Source organism: Mus caroli, unplaced genomic scaffold, assembly GCF_978045245.1.
Source record: "Mus caroli unplaced genomic scaffold, Mus_caroli_1 scaffold_13, whole genome shotgun sequence".
Taxonomy (NCBI): Eukaryota; Metazoa; Chordata; class Mammalia; order Rodentia; family Muridae; genus Mus; species Mus caroli.
The window spans coordinates 12,145,347-12,165,580 of NW_028227268.1; the positions used below are offsets into that span (position 1 = coordinate 12,145,347).

At 38.5% G+C, this 20,234-nt stretch overlaps 1 protein-coding gene across 1 annotated transcript in view; it reads left to right on the forward strand.

Annotated features, from left to right (window-relative positions):
• The window catches only part of LOC110304251 (ABC-type organic anion transporter ABCA8B), a 59,867-nt gene that overhangs the window by 13,286 nt on the left and 26,347 nt on the right, over positions 1-20,234 (forward strand). Inside the window, exons 4-18 of the mRNA XM_021175489.3 lie at positions 706-867; positions 2,888-2,991; positions 4,094-4,320; positions 5,601-5,742; positions 6,029-6,214; positions 6,900-7,047; positions 8,855-9,023; positions 10,763-10,821; positions 11,469-11,579; positions 12,868-13,043; positions 13,500-13,619; positions 13,830-13,968; positions 15,606-15,696; positions 17,915-18,054; positions 18,722-18,841. Of these exons, the coding sequence (XP_021031148.1) occupies positions 706-867; positions 2,888-2,991; positions 4,094-4,320; positions 5,601-5,742; positions 6,029-6,214; positions 6,900-7,047; positions 8,855-9,023; positions 10,763-10,821; positions 11,469-11,579; positions 12,868-13,043; positions 13,500-13,619; positions 13,830-13,968; positions 15,606-15,696; positions 17,915-18,054; positions 18,722-18,841 (2,094 nt within the window). The remainder of the gene's footprint in view (positions 1-705; positions 868-2,887; positions 2,992-4,093; positions 4,321-5,600; positions 5,743-6,028; positions 6,215-6,899; positions 7,048-8,854; positions 9,024-10,762; positions 10,822-11,468; positions 11,580-12,867; positions 13,044-13,499; positions 13,620-13,829; positions 13,969-15,605; positions 15,697-17,914; positions 18,055-18,721; positions 18,842-20,234) is intronic.

Consider the following 20,234-nt stretch of genomic DNA (forward strand, 5'->3'; position numbering starts at 1 on the left):
AGTATCTACAGAAAAGATTATTTTAGTGCTATCAACATAGGCACTGGGTGTATTTTGAACTTTTACATTATTCTTTGATTTTGGGGTTGTTTATTTGTTTGTTTTAGCTTATTAAACATATTATCAGCCTGGTTAGGGAAATGATTAAGCAGTTAAGAGAGCTTGCATTGGGTTTTCAGCACCGTTGTAGTCACTCACAACTGTCTGTTACTCCAGTTCAAGGACATCTGATACCCACTTCTGACCTCTGCAGGTATCATGCATTTATATGGTACACATACATACACGCAGGCAAAACACTCATATGTGTAAGATATATTATTAGGATTCATAAAGGAATACAATACTGTAGTGCTGCTTTTACTTACTACAAACCAGTGTCGGTTTATACCATGTTATATTTGTTAAAATGATGACTGTAGAAATAATTTAGCTGGCACCATCCTATACTTTATTTTGTTGAAGTTAGCACAATAGTCAAATATATAAAAATTAATTTTTATTAATTATTTCTTTTGACTGTGCCTCAATATAACCTCAGAAATATCGTCCTCTGACTTTTAGACTGAATAATGTATTCATCAGTAATTGATTCCATATTGTTTCCATGAAGAACTTTTGCAAAAAAATGACAGACTTGACATTTCAACATTGCCTCCTTCCATTATTCACTAACAACAATGTGCCCCGCTCTCTCATCTGCAGATAAAAAAGTCTTGGGACTGCTGGATGAAGAAAACATCAAGGAATTAGCAGAAAGTCATGCAGAAGTAATAAGAGTCATTTTTTCTGACACATTCTCATACCATCTGAAATTCCAGTTTGGACAGAGAATCCCAACATCGAGGGAACTCAGAGACCATAATGGTAGTTCTCCAGATACACAGTCCCACACTACTCTGTATTTCAATGGTGTTGACCCATTCATAAGGATAGATGTTATTATGACAAATTAGCCAACCTCTAAAAATGTCTGTTCATGTTGACATGTGTTAACATATTCCATGTATGATTGCTTTATATAGTTAGATGTATAAATGCTTAGATGTGTATGCATTTGCAAATGTATATGTACATATACATTTAAATACTAATAGTGTTATTTGGAATACATAACTGTAAAACGTGTATACATTGACAAATGTATATGTGTACGCACACTTACATATTAATAGTGTTGTTTGTAGTATATAGCTGTAAAATATTTATAAATGAAATAGGAAAACTCACACTCTGGGTGTTTTGTCCACAGACTAAACTTCCATTCAAATGCTTAAAGCTACATGAATGAGACGTTTCCAAAATTCCATGGTATAAAGGGTACCCATCTCCAGAAGAACATGTGATAATTGGATTTATATTTACAATTTTACTTGGCACAGGAACCAAGAGATATGGATGTTAGGAACAATCTTATAACAAATTAAGCCTTGGGTTTTAGAAAGGTGGAGATTCTGGCATGACTCTGGAGGGGCAGAGTAACACTGAGAGAGTAGAGAAGCTCACCTGCATAGTCATCAATGCAGTGGGCAAGATCAGCTGTTAGCAGAGGAAGAATGAAGGATTGTTTCTGTTACCTAGGGTCCTGGGTGAAAGTCTGAACTGTGAAAGAAAGACTAAATTAAAAAAGAGAAAGGAAATTTCCCTTTGAATACGTATAATATTGAGTTCACCTTCTTTGCGGTTTGGAATCATGTGTGAACTTGACTGTCTGGCCTGGGAAAACTCCATTAGAAATACGCAAGTCAAAATCATCCCCTTTTCCCTCAGGCATTTCTGTCAGGCATTTATTACGGCAAAACACAAATAACTAATTCACACATCACGGAATATCCTGGCTGACAAATACATATTTATTAGATGGTGTCTATGAAGATTTTTCCAATACAATATTTCTATTAACTCTATGAGAACTTCATGCAATGTACTTTGATCATAATTATCTGGCACTCCTCCCCACAACTCCTTGATCCAATTCCCACCTCATTTCCCAATATTATGTTCTGTGTGTGTGTGTGTGTGTGTGTGTGTGTGTGTGTGTGTGTGTGTGTGTGTGTGTGTTTGTGTATGATGTTTCAGTGCTCAGAGGCCATTGGATCTCTTGGAGCTAGAATTAAATACACACATGTAGTTGCACACAGACAAACTCAGACAAAACACACATACATATAATATAAAATTAAAACAAATTTTAAAGAAGGATCATTCTTGGAGAGGTGGTGGAAAGATTGTCAGTCAGAGGAGTAGGAAGTTTTCCACGAGGCTGTGACTCCTAGGAAGGTCAGAAAAGCTACATTCATGAAGTCTCACCAACATGACCTACACATGTATGACACAGACAGACATGCTAATGTGGGTGTAGGAAATTCAGAAGGCCTCTGCCTTACAGAAAGAAACACAGGCAACGAAGGAATGCTAAGGAGAGCAAAAATAGTATTCCCTAGGGAAGAACACATTAATTGGTTTTCAAATACCTAGAGGTCAGTCCTGAAAACATACATAGAAAAACTATACCAACTGAGCAGGTTACATTTATATATAATATAGTACATGTAGTAATATATGTGATATATTGAGGCATATATGCACACACATGAAAGCAGAGAGAGATACACAAAAGAGCTTGGACAAAGGAAAGGCAAGGGGAATTTGGTGTGATTATGAGCTCAAAATTTTTAAAATGATTAAAAAAAAAAAAAGAAAGCTTGCTGGGATATTCAAGGTAGGTGGTGGTTCCCTGGGAGACCTCTGTCTGACTCATATAGAATTTATGTTTTCATAGTTTTTGACCAGTTGGAATTGGGGGCTGTTGTGAAGACAACTGTTTGCTGTTCTCAGGGTGGAAATAACCTATGGTTGATGCTTATGGTTTCTTTTGTCCACGAAGCTCATTGTGATGGACTGTATGAAGATGCCAACTGTCTGATAGCCATATTCTGGAAGGAAGGATTTGTGGCTCTTCAAGCTGCCATCAATGCTGCCATCATAGAAGTAAGTGCATAATGTTGAATGCACCCTAATACACAAGACAAAACACCAGGGGCACAAAAGATACGAGGAAGAAGATACACATAGCTAGCCCTCTTCGTTCATCAATTCATTCAGGGAAAAAGTTACTAAAGCTGCTGTATGCTACAAAACAAAGACAAAGATTGGAGGGAGCCTGCCTTTTGCATGCTATCAGCCTTGTCAGGAAGCCATGTTTGTAAAGAGAAAATCATCAAAGCAGATGCTGTCTACAACAGGGGCTGTCTTAGTGTCCTGTCGCTGGGAAGAGCCAACATTACAAAATCAACTCTTATGTTAAAAAAGCATTTCCCTGGAGACTTGCTCACAGTTTCAGTTAGTCCATGGTCATGGTGGCAGGCCATTGTCATACAGGCTTGGTGCTGGAGCAGTAGGTTTGAGCATTCCACTCTGATCCACAGGCAGCACACAGAGACCACGTGACTGAACCTGGAATGGGCTTCTGAACACTCAAAGTATACTGCAGTGACTCACCTCCCCTAACAAGACCACTCTGACTCCAGCAAGGCCACACCTTCTAATCCTTCCCAAATAGTTCTACAAATCACTTTGCTTTTGCAACCCATTGTGATAACTCCTACACTCACCTTGCCTTGGATAATTCAGTGCTGCTCTCTTACCCCTGCTTCTTGGGGGTGGGGGGGCAATAATTCATTCCACTAAGCATCAGTGTCTTCAACCCTACTAACTGGGGACCAAGCATTCAAACGTACAAGTGGATGGGATCCATTCTCACTCAAACCATATCCCAGAATAATAGTTAAACTTGAGACTTAAGGTAAGAGATGTATTGAATGTACAAGTTTAGAAAAGGTATTTCAGACTATTCTGTTGTGATGTTGGCTGCGGAGTTGCAGACAGGAGGTGGAATCTGATCATTGTGGGTAAACTCAGAGTGCCTGAGCAGGATCCGAGGGGACCAGTGACAGGATGTGAAAATGGAATTTTCCTCTAGCAGATGCTTGTGGCAGGCCAGTAAGGGATTCCCTGGAAAGGGATGGTTTCAAACAGAACATGTCATTCATGATATTGCAAGTTTTATGAACAGATATCACTATGTTTTCAGACCACAACAAACCATTCAGTGATGGAGGAACTGCTCTCAGTTTCGGGGAAATTCATGAAGATTCATCCTTTTGTCAGTCAAGAAGGAATTCTGACTGATTTCTTCATTTTTACCTGCATCATTTCCTTCTCCCCAATCACCTATTATGTGTCAATCAATGTTGCAAGAGAGAGGAAAAGGATGAGGGGCTTGATGATGATGATGGGCCTTCGAGATCCAGCATTCTGGTAAGTAAAATGCAGGATAAACAACTAAACGGGGCGCCCTGAGAAAGTGGACATTTTGGCCTATGTTTGTTAGAACCAATAGCTACCTAGCTTTTTGCATTATCCTTCTACATGGAATAAGTAGACGTTGGTATAATGTTTGCCATGCTGGTGCTAGGTGTCTTTTCTGTACTTTTCTGCTTGAAGTGAAGAACCTAGGATTTAGGATTGGTGGGTAGTTGTAAAGCAGGGATTATTGGGTGGCTATGCACTCTGGTGACGGTGTCAAGACAATTAAAAGACTCGTGTTGCAGACAGTCTCAGGTGGCATTATTGCTGGAGCAAGATCACTGGGATAAAAGACACCAAGCATCCGGAGATTCTTCGGGACTGCAGAAGGGGATGGGCGAGTCTGAGGAGATGGGTTGGCAGAATGGGATTGTGGGCATGGCATAGGCAGTTTGATCTTTATATACTGAGTCATTTCAAGAATAGACAAGCATCTAGGAAGGGCAGAGGCATGAAGGTGGCATTTGTAGAGAAGGAAGTAAAATGGATACAAAGCCAACTATATTGAAACAAATCAGAAAGAGTTCCTGCTAGTACTACGACCCTAAAATTTTGTGTATTTGTATGTCAGACCCTTTCTATTATGATGATTACATTTTGACTGCCTTCCTGAATTAGTATTGGTAGAAAGCTGTAGAATCTAAAGATACAAGAGCCAAACGTCTGGACCAGGAATCATAACTATTTAACATCTACATTTGACAAATTGTCCATTAGTAAGACAAGAAAATATTAAAATGGAATTTCTGCTTAGTCTTGGAGTGGGAATCTTATGATTTGACATTTGCCATGTTCTTAAAACATTCCCTTACCCATAGCAACTGGTATATGCATGAGAATTGTTTTGTTGGTTTTGCAGCTATGTCTTAAACTGGTCTTTAACTATTATTATTTTACTATACATCTCATAGAATATTGACAACAAAGAAATTGATGAGAAAAGGCACGCTGATAATTTTGAGATAAGAGAAATAGAATTATGGAACTTGGAAGAATGCTTAGTGGGAAAAAGAATATTTGTAGTCCCATATGTATATCGTTGCATATCCTAAAACATGCAGTACCTGAAGAATGGCAACGTGAGTGAGTGGATGGATGAATGAATGAAGTACTAAAAGATGAAAGTATGCATAAACAAATGGATGAATGTTAAAATTATTTAAAAATCGATCATATATCTTCCTCATCTGCCATGTTTCAAAGACTAAAAGGGAATTTTATTTCCACACCAGGCTATCTTGGGGTCTGCTCTATGCTGGCTTTGTCTTCATTATGGCTATATCCCTGGCACTCGTTATCAAATCTGTCCAGTTTTTTATTCTAACCAGCTTCATGATGGTCTTTAGCCTCTTCCTCCTTTACGGATTGTCTATGGTGAGTTGATTTAAAATTCCCCTTGCCCATCCCTTACCCTAAGAATTAAGCATCTTCTCAAAGAGGTCATTATTTCACGTATAGTAGGTTTTTTAAATCTTCTGTTTGCACACAAAACTCCATAGACAAGTGTACTTTTTTGTACTGTGTAGCACAGTTTACAAGACATATTTTGTGTATTTGTATGTTAGATCCCTTCTATCATTATTATTATTCATTATTCATTATTATTATTACCATATTATTTGAGATAAATGAAAGCCACCTGGGTCTGCTCTCATTCTAGATCACTTTGGCTTTCCTAATGAGCGTCTTGGTGAGGAAGTCTGTCCTCACTGGCCTGTCTGTGTTTCTTCTCACCATCTTCTGGGGAAGTCTAGGCTTCACAGCCCTGTACAGATACCTCCCTGCATCTGTGGAATGGACTCTCAGTCTTTTTAGCCCCTTTGCCTTCACACTAGGAATGGCCCAGGTGAGGACCTGTTACCTATTGGTGACATCTTTCTTCTCTAGAACTCATTAGCCTGATATCATTTTTCACATGCAAAACTCTAAGATTTAAAGCCCTAGCATAATCACTCTGATTTAACAAAAGCGACCTTTTGAAAGCTTTCATGGGATTGGATGCAGCAAAGTAAGCCATCTAGAAAATGTGGGGGAGGGGAGTAAGACAGCATGGATGCTGGGGGGATGGCTCAGTGGGTAAGACCACTCTTTCAGAGGACCAGAGTTTGGTTCACAACTGCTTGTCGGGGCACCAGGCATACACGCCACAAACACAAACTTGGAGGCAAAGCACTCATACAGATGAAATAAAAGTAACTATATCTATATCATCTATATCTAGATAGATAGATAGATAGATAGATAGATAGATAGATAGATAGATAGATAGATAGATAATTCTAAGTTTGAGCACAGATTCCAAGTTTGAACACCTCCTCACTTTTGCCTAATGCTTCTATTTCATATCATGGCACTTACTATTACAGTTGCCCGCATGTCCATACTACAGAAGGGGTTTGGGAACTATACATCTCTTCTATGTTCATGGAGCGAGCGAAGTAGCCGATAACTATTTTATTACTGTAAAACCCAGTTTGAATTTTAACTTTTATCATAAATCTATTTTCTCTTCATTTTTAAAAAACTTTCAGCTCTTACGTGTGGACTATGATTTAAATTCTAATGCACCCCCTGATCCAGCCAGTGGCTCAAATCTGATTATAGCAACCAATTTCATGCTGGTATTTGATGCGTTTTTGTATCTGGCCCTGATGATGTACTTTGAAAAAGTTCTGCCAAGTGAGTACAGATGTGATCAAAATAAACTACCATCATAATAAATTGCATTCCCCAACCAGATTTCCTAAGGCATGTATTATTCATATTTCCAGCATCAACATGAAGAAGATTGGTCAACTCATTACCATTGGCCAAATCAGTTCTTCCATTTTCTTTGCCCTTGGTTGTTCAGACTTGAAACCTATTGTGTATATTGAATCACTGGCCTGTGTTTCACATCCTATAAGTTATGGCTTTTTTCTTGATTGATGTTCATTTGTTTATTAATTCATTGTGCTGGGGACCAAATCAGGGATTCACACATACTAAGCAAATGCTGGACCACTGAGCCACAGGCTTTAGCCCTTGTCTTATTCCTTTGTAAGAATCACTTTAGAAAGCTCATTCCTAAATGGATCTGCTGATGATGGATATTTATAGCTACTTTTGTGTGACTAGCTAGCTTAGCAATTCTGCATCCTAGCTGGACATCAGAATCATGCAGGGAAATGTGCAGAAGGAAGAAGGACAGCTGATGCCAGAGAGATGTAGATCCAATTTCTCAGTGAAGGGAGTTGGCTACCTGTAGTTTTAACAATCTTCCCAGAGTATCACAACACAAAAATAGTATTACCATCAGGGCGGAGTGGTTTGTGCTTGTAATCCCAGATTTTTCAGAACAGAGGGCAGCCTGAATCACAGAGTGAGCTCAAGACCCCTGAAACTTAGTAAGATCCTATCTCAAAAGAAAAAGCCAAAGGATGGCAGAGGCTTGGCAGAGCTCGGTGGAAGAGCCATGTACATGCTGGAGAAGTTATGTGAAGTACACCTCATGCTCTCAGAAGGCTCCTGGGTTTTTTTTGTTTGGTTGGTTGGTTGGTTTTTTCCCCCCTTCAATATTTTTTCTAGACATTATTCACAAGTTCAGTTTTTCTGCTTTAAAACCACCTTTATTAACATAATAAAAATTGTTCTTTCATCCCAAATCATCTAATTCTTTGGCTTCTGCCTGCCACTCTTTCACAAAGCATAAATATAAGACTAGAAATGACTTCATTCACATTTTTTTTACGAAAGTAAAAATGAATCACAGAAGAAAAAAGCTAATCCTGTGAAATACTGAAATCCCACAACAGTCTGGTTAGGAAACAGGTAGGGGCTGAAAACATCAAACTTCCAGTTCCACAGAGAGCTCAGCGCTTACTGTGTGAATGAAGCACAGCCCACGTGAGGAGTGGGCCTGAGCTCTAAAATTCCCCATTCTGACAGCGGAGGTCAGTTGCAGCATATTAGAGAACCATGTCCTTTCCTTCAAAGAACATCCAAAACTGGGGAAGGGAAGCAATGATAACACTCAAGTGGGCTAATTTCCGAGATGCTTGTGATGAACACATTCCCAAACGAGCCCCCAAAGCTCCTCCTTTACTACAAATGTGCCCTTGGTTCCCCTAAGTCTTATTACATCTTCTTTCCAAGTATCTCATCTAGCCAGCCACTGCTTCTTGAGGTCTTCTTCCTATGCATAATATGACACTCGTACTTAAAACAGAATCCAGAAGGCCTAGCAGATCTTACCTTTTTAATCCCCAAATTAAGACTACTTCAAGCATAACTGTCAGATCCTCCTTTTAGAAATACTTGCAGTGAACTTCTACTTATGACAATGGAGAGATCCTGGTAGGATTTTTCCTTATAAAGCTACAAAGTTGCTTCATGTGGACCATGTACATGTTCTGGCTTGGCAGCAAAGTGTGGCATGGATGGAGGTGTGGCAGGAGTGCGATAATTGATGACTGACTTAATATTCACTCATCACTTGGGTCTCCAGATGAATATGGACATCAGCACTCTCCCCTGTTTTTCCTGAAATCCTCATTTTGGCTACGAACACGAAAGCCTGCTCATGTGATTCTTGAAGATGGAATAGACCCCGTTCCTTCATCAGATGACTCGTTTGAACCGGTGTCCCCAGAATTCCACGGGAAAGAATCCATCAGGTAACAAGGATGAGAACAGAGACACCGCTAAGGCAGAGGAAGTTCAAATTTTAGCATTGAAAGTAAGCAAAGCACTCCTTAGGGCCTCTAGATAGTCAGGGGTGTCTCCACCCAGTTATCTACATTAACTCACACTAGAAGGATAAAGAAAAACTCATTCAAGAGATCCTTTCTGTCTATGTCTGTCTGTCTGTCTCCCTTCCTTCCTCCTTCCCTCCCTCCCTCTCTCCCTCCCTCCCTCCTTCTCTCCCTCCTCTCAAAACTGGACTCAAACCTCCGGCTTTACACATGCTAGACACCACTATATCACTGAGATACATCCTCCACCCATTTTTAACTTTTTAATTCTTGAGACTGGGCTTCACTAAGTTGTCCTTGATTTTACTCTGTAGCCCAGGCAGGCTTTCAGCTTGCAACCTGACAGCTTCCACTTCCAAGATAGCTGGGGTAAGAGGTTTGCCCCACCAGCTTCAGGTCTAGTTACCACACACACACACACACACACACACTCATGCATGCACAAAGTAGGGAGGAAGGAAAAGGAGAAGCTGCAGAGACAGACACAAGAGGCACACAGGAAGATGTGTCCCTCAGAGTGTGACAGCACATTGTCTACTTCCCAATAAGAAAACAGGAACAAGTCCTCAGGCTGCCAATGTCAGCTCTTCACCTCTCGCCCCCCCCCAACCCTCCAGTGACATATCCCACCAGCCCTTTGATCTCTCATCCCTTGACCCTATGAGCTCCCAAAGCCCACTGCATTCTGTTCTCACCAGTGCCTTATGCTGCTATTTGTCCTGGAACCTAAGTAAGCTTATCTAAGAAAAACAACTTCCCCGCAAAATTCATTTCTTTATTTTCTTTTCTCTTGTATCTCTTCAGCACCACTAGCCAAGTGTGAGGACCGTGAACTGGCCCCATAATGTGCTCAAAATAGAAATAGGGAAACAATTTTTTCAATGTGAATGAACTCTGTTTGATTGATAGTAGATGGGAAGATAAATATAAATCTGATTCATATTTGTGAACTCCACTCCCTGTGGATAATAAAGCGAAGTGCAATTCCAGATCTAGAGTATCAGTCAATGTGTAAACTTCACCCTGGCCATGATCACCATGCTTGTTGAATATTTACTGTGAACCAAGCACTTGCCACAGAACAAAAGCTCTATTTCCCAGCCCCAACACAGCCGAATGTGCTCTGAAATGTCAGCTGGGGAAAACCAAAGCTTACCTGAGCAAGCGGAAGGTAAGCGGTACAAATGGGATGAGCTCAGGTGGGCATGATAGCGAAACTCGTGTCTCCAGCTCACGATCCATTGCTTTTCCACCTTACTCTGCCTCTCAACACGTCTTTGGAGATCTTCAGCCAAGATAACTGCATACGTCTCCAGGCTTGTGCCAGAGTGCCTGGTGGTTCTTTCATTGTTGTACGCCCATGTCAGCTCTCCTTCTAGGTTCTTGCTTTGCACTACAGAGATGATCTTGTTCTTATACACTAATGTCACCTCCCATCCCAATACATGCCACATGGCTATCTGCAGTGGAACATAAGCACAGAGTTTACCACTCCCCTGGAGATGCTAATGGCCTAGAGATTGTGCCACATAGCCAAAGATGCCTAAGAATAATGTGTCAACTCTCTGAACCTTGGAAATAAGATCCATCCACCTCATGAACCAAACCAGAAGGCCCAACTGAAGAACCAGTTGCCTAACCATGCTTTTACTCTTTTGCAGAATCAGAAATATTTCAAAAGAATACAAAGGAAAGCCCAATAAAATAGAAGCCTTAAAAGGTAAACAATAATAATAATAATAATAATATATTGATAGACTTTTAAATTTAAACATAATTTATTTTACTTTTGATGAGTGGTTCTTGGTGATGTTTTAAATTTAAAATGTTATTTAATTTACATGATAAACTTTATCTTTCAGTACTTTAGTTCTACTTTGTAAAACTTTTATAAAAGTTAGAATAAATGTGCTGAAATACAATGTATTTAAAACCTATACTGTGTGATACTGTGTTAGTCTAAGTAGATTTGGAGTCTTGCATCTACAAGGTCAAAGTTTTCTCTTGTACTTCAAAGTACTATGTGTTTGCTTTTTAAAATAAATAAATACTTGAAATTTTAAAAGAGGGCTTATCTTAAAGGACTAATGGCCATGTAGTATTTTATTATTAATCTATTCTTCCATTTGATATTAATAAATATTTTGCATACACAGGGCAACATCATTGAACCTATGGCTGTAACACTTTTCAGTTATTTAAAATACCAAATTGCATTTTCACAAAGAGTATTTTGAAAACACTATTTATTCAAGGAGGTAAAATAATCTAATTGGCCCCATAGTGGAATTGTGTCATTTTAGTTATTTTCTTGCTCCTATCTCCTTTTTTTATATCATCCATCTGTCCTTCTGTTTTCCCTTCCAGACCTGACGTTGGACGTATATGAAGGCCAAATCACAGCAGTACTTGGTCACAGTGGAGCTGGAAAATCAACATTGTTAAATATTCTTAGTGGATTATCTGTTCCTACTAAAGGTAAGGATTCAGGTTGGTAAATAAATCAGCCACCAATATAGAATGCTTCTACTTATTAACAAACACAAATACCAATGGAAATGAAGCTCATTTATAGTACTATTCTATAGAAGTATGTACAATTGTTATGTATGAAGGTTCTGTATTTTGTGACAATCACTCTCTTGGTCCTTAATTACCATGTGGCATGCCACATGTGTTAGCTTCTGTTACATGACAAACACTCTCAAACTTAATGGCGTAAATAGAAATGTTTTTTATCATTTCTGAGGTTTCTGTGGTTGCTTCATGCAAAACATAGTGGGGCTAGATGGTTTAACATGGCCTTACCCACATGTTTAGGAGTTCGGCTAGGACAGACTTCGTTCCCAAAGGGACTTTCCACACCTAAGTGGCTAGCCTGACATTCTTCACCTGTCAGCTTCATGAAATGAGCAGAAAGAAACAACATCATAAGTTGGAATTCTTCCTCAGCCTTGGCTCCTACCACACTTGCCAAGGTCTCGGCAGACACACAGCCAAGCCAAAATGTGGGGGGACAGGGGTCATATCTATACTTCATCTTCACAGGGAAACTGTGGATGGAAGCTTTTTGCTTTCAGAGTACCTTACAACAAAAATAGAAGTTGATTGGTTGAAGAGACATCTCAATGATAAAGCGCTTGCTCTGTAAGCATGCAGACCTAAGTTTTATCCCCAGCACCCACATAAAACAGTGAGGCTGCTGAGCCTGGAACGATGGCTCAGTTGTTAGGAGAATTTGCTTTTGCAGAGGACCTCAGTTCCGTTCCCATCATTCACATGGAAGCTTACAAGCATCTGTAACTCGAGTTCCAGGTGATCTGACACCCTTTTCTAGTGTGTAACAGGCTCACAATGCTGTATGTATATAAAAAAGGAAACATACATGTAAAAATAAAATCAAGTCTTTAAGACAAAATAAAAGGTTAGGAGAGCCCAACAGCCCCTACCTAATAATCCCAACACTGGCAGGCAGAGGCAGGAAGATCGCTGGGGGTCCCTGGCCAGCCAGTCTAGACAAATCCATGAGCTTCAGATTCCATGAGAGTTTTGTGAAGAAAAATGTCTGTCCTCTACACACATATGCACAGGCATTCATACATATACATGTCTTTACTCATATCAACACATACACTCACCAAAAAATAAATAAACCTTGAAGATAAAGCCATATATCTAAAATCAAATGAATAAATGGAGAGTTTTTGTTTATAAATATTTTCATTGGCTCACTGTCCCCCATATTAACACTTGATTTTTATGACAGGTTCTGTCACCATCTATAATAATAAATTATCAGAAATGGCTGACCTTGAAAACATCTTGAGGATTGCTGGAGTTTGTCCACAAGCCAATGTTCATTTTGACTTCCTTACTGTGAGAGAAAACCTCAGGCTTTTTGCTAAAATAAGAGGAATTCCACCCCAAGATGTGGAGAAAGAGGTACATATGTATGTGTAGGACTACATTTTTGGTCCAAGTGTGAATGTTAAGACCCATTTATGCCAAGATGCATTTTTCTTTCAATTTCTTTATATTAAATCAGTATGTAGTGTTAGATAGGAAATCCAATTTTAAAAAGGATATTTAAGCATAATGTATAAGGTGCATTTGTTTAACATTGAGTGCAAAAGATCATTTATTCCTAGAAGCAACCCTTCAAGACAAATGTCATTGTTCTCTCTGTCTTACACATAAGGAGACTCAGGCTCAGGAAAGCAAGTGCCTTGACCAGGCTTATGATGTAGGTAAACATGAGGCGTCAGTCAAACCCAGAACCTTTGACCCCAGAGTCTATGTTTTTACCCATCCCAGAGAATAGCTTTGTACTTATGAAGAAGGAAAAAAAAACAGAGATAATATTTTGTGTATATTCTAACTCTTGTATTTTTTTTTCAGGTACAAAGGGTTTTGCTAGAATTGGAAATGAAAAATATCCAAAATATCCTTGCTCAAAACCTAAGTGGGGGACAGAAGAGAAAGCTAACTTTTGGAATCGCCATTTTAGGAGATTCTCAGGTAAGCCAGTCTGGATTTTATAGGTAATTTTCAGTAAGAATTCAAAACTTTGTTTTGCAAAGGACCTGTGTTGCAGAAATACTTAGAATTATGCGGCATAAGAGCAAACTCTACCCAATATCCCCTTAAACCTAGATAGTACAGAGTCTATGCTGCCTCCTGGGAGAGCTTTTCTCTTTAGAGGAAAACCCTGCCACTTCTTTCCTCTAGATTTTTCTACTGGATGAGCCCACCGCTGGCCTGGATCCCTTTTCAAGGCACCGGGTATGGAATCTCCTGAAGGAGCGCAGAGCAGACCGTGTGGTCCTCTTCAGCACGCAGTTCATGGATGAGGCTGACATCCTGGCTGGTAATGGCTGGCTCCTTTAAGCATCATGATGAGGATATTCATGGACCTGAGAACCACAGATCAGGGGACTGCGGAGCTATATTTTAGCCTCCTGATCTAAACATGTGGTGATGATGTGAATTTAGCACAAACATTTTTTATTAGATATTTTCTTTATTTACATTTCAAATGTTATACCCTTTCCTAGTTTCTCCTCTGAAAAATTCCTTATCCTCTCCTCCCTCCCCCTGCTCACCAATCCACCCACTTCTGTTTCCTGGCCCTAGCATTCCCCTATAATGGGGCATAGAACCTTCAAAGGACCAAGGGCCTCTCCTCCCATTGATGACCGACTAGGCCGTCCTCTGCTACATATGCAGCTAGAGTCAAGAGTTCCACCATGTGTTTTCTTTGGTTGGTGGTTTAGTTCCCAGGGAGCTCTGGGGATACTGGTTAGTTCATATTGTTGTTCCTCCTATGGGGCTGCAAACCCCTTAAATTCCTTGGGTACTTTCTCTAGCTCCTTCATTGGGGACCCTGTGCTCAGTCCAATGGTGGCTGTGAGGATCCACTTTTGTATTTGTCAGGCACTAGCAAAGCCTCTCAAAAGACAGCTTTATCAGTCTCCTGTCAGCAAGCTCTTGTTAGCATCCACAATAGTGTCTGGTTTTGGTGGTGGTTTATGGGATGGATCCCCAGGTGAGTCAGTCTCTGGATTCCTTCAGTCTCTGCTCTGAACTTTGACCCTGTAACTCCTTCCATAGGTATTTTGTTCCCCCTTCTAAGAAGGATCGAAGTATTCACACTTTGGTCTTCTTTCTTCTAGAGTTTCATGTGTTTTGTGAATTGTATCTTGGGTATTCTGAGCTTCTGGGCTAATATCCACCTATCAGTGAGTGCATATTGTCTGTGTTCTTTTGTAGCACAAACATATTAACATCAATTATTTTATTAGGCCGTGTATGTGCATGCATGTATGGGTATGTGTGTGTTCATATGCATGTAGGTACAGATTTGTATGTTCCTCTGCTGCCCAGAGGAAACCCTGGGCATCGTTCCTCAAGAGCTCTTTACCTTGTTTTTTGAAACAGGATCTCTCTGTAGGTTAGACTGGATGGTAGTAAATCCCAGGGATCTACTGTCTATCTCTACCTCCAATTGCAAACTGCCAAACTCAGCTTTTTTGTGGGTTCTGAGGTCCACAGGTCCTGAACTTGTACAGCAACCACTTTAGTGACTGGCCTAGCTCTCCAGCTCCATTTCATCATATCTTGTAAATGTGTCATTAAAAGTTGTGTAGTGGCATGAACTGCCAAGAAACTCACTGTAAATAAAGAAAGTCTACATTCTAAAAGCTTAATTCTTTTGCTCAGATTTAAATTAAATCAACTTGAAATGTTCAAATGCTTCTAATATTTTATCTATTAAAATGTGTACTATGAATCCACATGGTTTAGTCTCCTTGATGAGTTAGACAATGAGAAATCAGCCTAAGGAGAGATTAAAGGCTATGCTTCACGGAGTCTTCATTAAGTCCAGTCTGGAACAGGAAATGTTTCTGGATTGAATTTTAAAGCATATAAACAATTGTCTGTCTTTTCTCAAAAACAAATGGCCCACTTCTATATAGACTGTCTTCTCTCCTTCTTCCTTTTCAGATAGGAAAGTGTTCATCTCCAATGGAAAGCTGAAGTGTGCAGGATCATCGCTCTTTCTGAAGAAGAAATGGGGAGTGGGGTATCACTTAAGGTAAGGACAAGGGTCACAGAGTTCTTATAACTGAACCTATTCTTAAAAGCCCTCCTGCCTCTCAATCTTGTGAGGTTGGGGATTAAAACTTCAGCACGTGAACTCTGAGAAGCATTATACTATAACAATAGGTTAATAAGCTATGGAGTCAGGAGTTGAGCCGGCTCATTTTAACCTCAAAACTATTGTCCAAATCTAAACCTGTCACCACACGTTACAATATTCATGTTTCTTAAGATTTGAATTTTGTATTAATTGGTTATGTTTCTGAGTTATTCATCTATTCTTAAGAAAGAAAATAAGCATAAATGCAGTGAGACAAACAATAACAACAACAAAATGTCTTAATGGTTCCATTCTGCTCGCTGATGACATGGGGTGGCTTTCCTATCGTGGCTTCTGTGCTCTGCAGGCTCCCGTATCCAACAACCCATAGTAGAATGAAGAGGTCATTGCTTCAATTCAAGTCCCACCATGACCTACACTTCCCACTGTTTTACTTTATGCCTATGGGTTGGCTCTTTTCTTGAACCCACCCCCACTTGCTGACCCTCAGCCATCAGGATAACATCTCGTTAGAACTTGATTAATCTTCTAATTCTGAGTAATGACCTAACTTTTATTTCCTAAGTCACAGTGTTTAAGTATCTTAGAAACTAAACTATAAATTTTAGTTTTCTCATTTATCAAGTGACTGCATGTGAATATTAGAGAAAAGTAGATGAGATGTTTTCTAGCTATGTGATATGCTCCACAACATACGATGTTCTCAAATAAAAAGTGCTAGCCAGAATCCCCACCCAGATCATGGGACTCTTCATGGACCTTGGGACTATAATTTGCATAATGGTTTATTTCCTTCCTTTAAACAAGTCAACACATTTAAACCACTTATTGTTTATGTATTTAAAAAATATATTTCTGGCAAGGAAATAGCCCTGATGATTCTCTTGTATGGTGCTGATAGCTACTGTGGGTGTTTGTTTGTTTGTTTGTTTGTTTTTATCTGTTTTTCACCAGTAGAGGTGAATAGCTGAGGCAGAGGTAAATGGAGTAAACTATCAGACATTTGCAGAATAAGTTTGCCAACCCCTCCTTCTAAGGATCCTTGAAGAAGAACACTATACTAGATACCCTTCATGCAGTTACCATATTATCCAAAACACTTTTCTCAAATTCATTTTATCACCAAAGTAATATCAGTAAAGAGGGAAAATGAATTTTTAATTTAATTTCCTTAGCAGATTTTGATTCCTCTGGAAATACCAAGCATTCTTGTAAGCTCGTACATGGTTTATGAATAAATTGAATTATTTTGACTTAAGCATTTAGTTAAAGAAAATGCCCACGATTGTTAAAGGTCTGCTAAGTGTGGCCACTGTTACCATTCAGTTTGTCACGCAACCTGACATAGTAAAAATAATTGTTCTTAGCAACAAGGAAACTACTCATCTACATTAAAATGTACTTTAGAGTCATCAAAACCAAACTTTAGCACCAGATCACTACAGATATTTTATCTACTGTATACTTCCTAAGTTTGATTTTTGTCTACTAGTTTATGTTTCTACAAATAAGAAATAACTATAGTGTTTTGAATGCATAGAATGCTTTTCTCTAAGAGTCTGGTCTTATTCAATGTTCTGCTATAGATACAACAAGGAAACTAAAACTGTGGATGTCATATTATTGATTTTTATCAATAAATCATCCCAGAATCTTTCATAACACTGCTGTGTCTTACTTGAAGGTTTGTTTACTTCTTGCCCCGCCCCCACTTTAGGCCATTCCATTATGTCAGGACTATGTAAATTTATTCACTCACTAGAATGATTACCGTACACTAAGAATTTAATGAATATACATCAGATGACTAAATTAAATATTTGTATTTGTCTGGTATCTCTGACTATCAAAAGCCTTTGGCTCTTTTAAACCAGTATAAAGATCCCATTTAGCCAGCTTCAACTTCATTTGAATATCAACCCCTACATTATCTATCATATGTACTTCCGATCTTTGCTATATCCCTGGTATTTCAAATTTGTGTTTGTTGACACTTTGGAGCCTTGAATCACTGCCAGCCTTCCCTCTTCACCATCCCCGAGTTACCTGGTCCACTCGATTCTGGTTGACTTTTTGCCCCAAGGAAATTAGTGATTGTTTTCATTCTATGATAGATTGTATCATGTAGCCTATGTCTTTTTTTAAACATCAGTTTGCAGCTGAAAGAAGTCTGTGTTCCAGGAAACATCACATCGCTTGTTAAACAGCACATCCCTGCAGCTAAGCTATCAGCTGAAGGGGAAGGGAAGCTACTCTATACATTACCCTTAGAAACAACTTATAGATTTCCAGGTAATATACTTTAGCACCACAAAATAAAATATAGATATAATATTTACTATAGTAGCTATGGTGATCACTGTATAACTACAATCTATTGAGAGCCTATGATATATTCAGATGTTAAAATGTGATAGAAACAGTAACAAAATAATATTTTATCCCTAGGAGGAAACATGATATTCTAATTATTGAGTTGAACTGCTTGAACATGTTAGAAAGTTCCCTTCAGCTTTTCCTCTTTTGTGGCTAGCACAATATCTTAGCTGTGCTCACAGCTCTAAAAAGTTAATTCTGTCTCCTTTGCTGGTTAGCAGAGGTGGTTTCCACTTGTATATGTTCTCTGGAATAGCCACTTCAATTACAGAGCTCAATGTAATAAATTAAAATTATGTAATTATCGAAATTGTAAAAGCAAAACTAAAATGAAATTCAAATAGAAATGTAAATGAATACAGAGAATTGACTATAAGAGGGTAATATTTCAGCCTATAGCGCAAATGTGAAACAAAATGACCCAGAATTTGAAAAATGGGATAATTTGTGTAATATTCATTTCTGTGTCTTTGCCACATTATCAATGATAATTCCATATACTTTCATTTCTTAGCCTGAGAAATATGTTCTCAGTTCACATGATTGTTGCCATGGTGACTCACTGGCTGTGTGTGCCCTTTAGAGCTTTGCCAGAGTCTTGACAGCTGTCCTGGACTGGGAATTGAAAACTATGGTGTTTCCATGACAACTTTGAATGAGGTGTTCCTGAAGCTAGAAGGAAAAGCAACAATTGATGAACCAGGTAATTAAAATTCTGCAACAGAAAAAAAAAAACCCATGTAAAGATATTGATCACTCTCTGTGTGTTCTGTACCTCAAAAACACCCGTTACAAAGAGAAGATTACAAAATTCGAGGCTCTGTTATGGAGGCTCGTCTTAGACAAGGCTGTATAAGATGTTCATTCATCCATTGTCAATATCACTGTGTCTAAAATTATTCATCTCTTTATTAGTGTTGAATGTTTTCCAGGGGCCATAAAACAAAATCTTTGCAATTTATTGTGCTGTATTATTGCACCAGAATTTGGATTATTTGGTGTCTGCTCCTTTTCCATTGAAAATAGTTATTCACATATCTATATACAGATGCATATGTGTATTATAGAACTGGGTACATGTAGACTATGTATACCTGTGTAACTATTTTGTGTGGAGAATTGTACAAATGTAGGCAGAGGTGGATGGCTAGATGCCAACTTTACCTCTCTGCTTGCTTGTATCTTCTATCAGCTATAGGTAAGATTATTAAAATTACAACTCTAAGCCTACATGTGTCTAGTCCTAGGCTTTACTCCCTTTAAATAAGGAGATAGTATATCTTGAATTTCTGTTATTAAGTTCATGTGTAGACATGGTATGTCTCTTGTATGAATTGACTCTCATTGTCCTTAATGTGAATTTCCCTTTAATCCTGATAACGGTGCTCATCTTTAGTGGTCTGGTAGAAGCATGCCACATCATTAATGTACAATATATTGACCCAATTTAATTTCTTCTTGTTCTTTGAAATTAAGTTGTATTTCTTATAAATATTTTATGGTTAAATATTGCTTTTTAGTACATTTCTCAATAGTTATAGGAGTTGGAGGGTTATTTACATTTGAATGTGTTTATGTTTAACTCTGTCATATTGACTCCATCTGCCATTTGCTTCTGTGTTTCTGTTGGCCTTCTTTTATTTATTATTACTCATCCATGTGATTTCTTTGTTGTCTTTTTAAATCTGTGACTCTTCTTGTCTTTCCTATATAAATGTTATTTATAATAACATATGCCCCAACATCACTATAATGCTACATAGAAAATGGAAGTATCTTCAGATGAATATAATTTTATGAATTTTCCTTTGAGATTATATATACATATATGTATGTATTATTTCTGCATATATATTTTTGTAGTCCTTAAATGCTTCATAGTTACTATTATTTTGAAATTAAATATGAACAATCAATTCAAATTTATGTAACTGTAGACCAGTATGTATCTGTAGAGATGATTGGTTGATAATGACTGTGATAATGATGGTGGAGAAAGAGGAAGACAGATGACAGATAATAGATAGATGATAGATAGATAGATAGATAGATAGATAGATAGATAGATAGATAATAGGTGATAGAGACAGATAGGT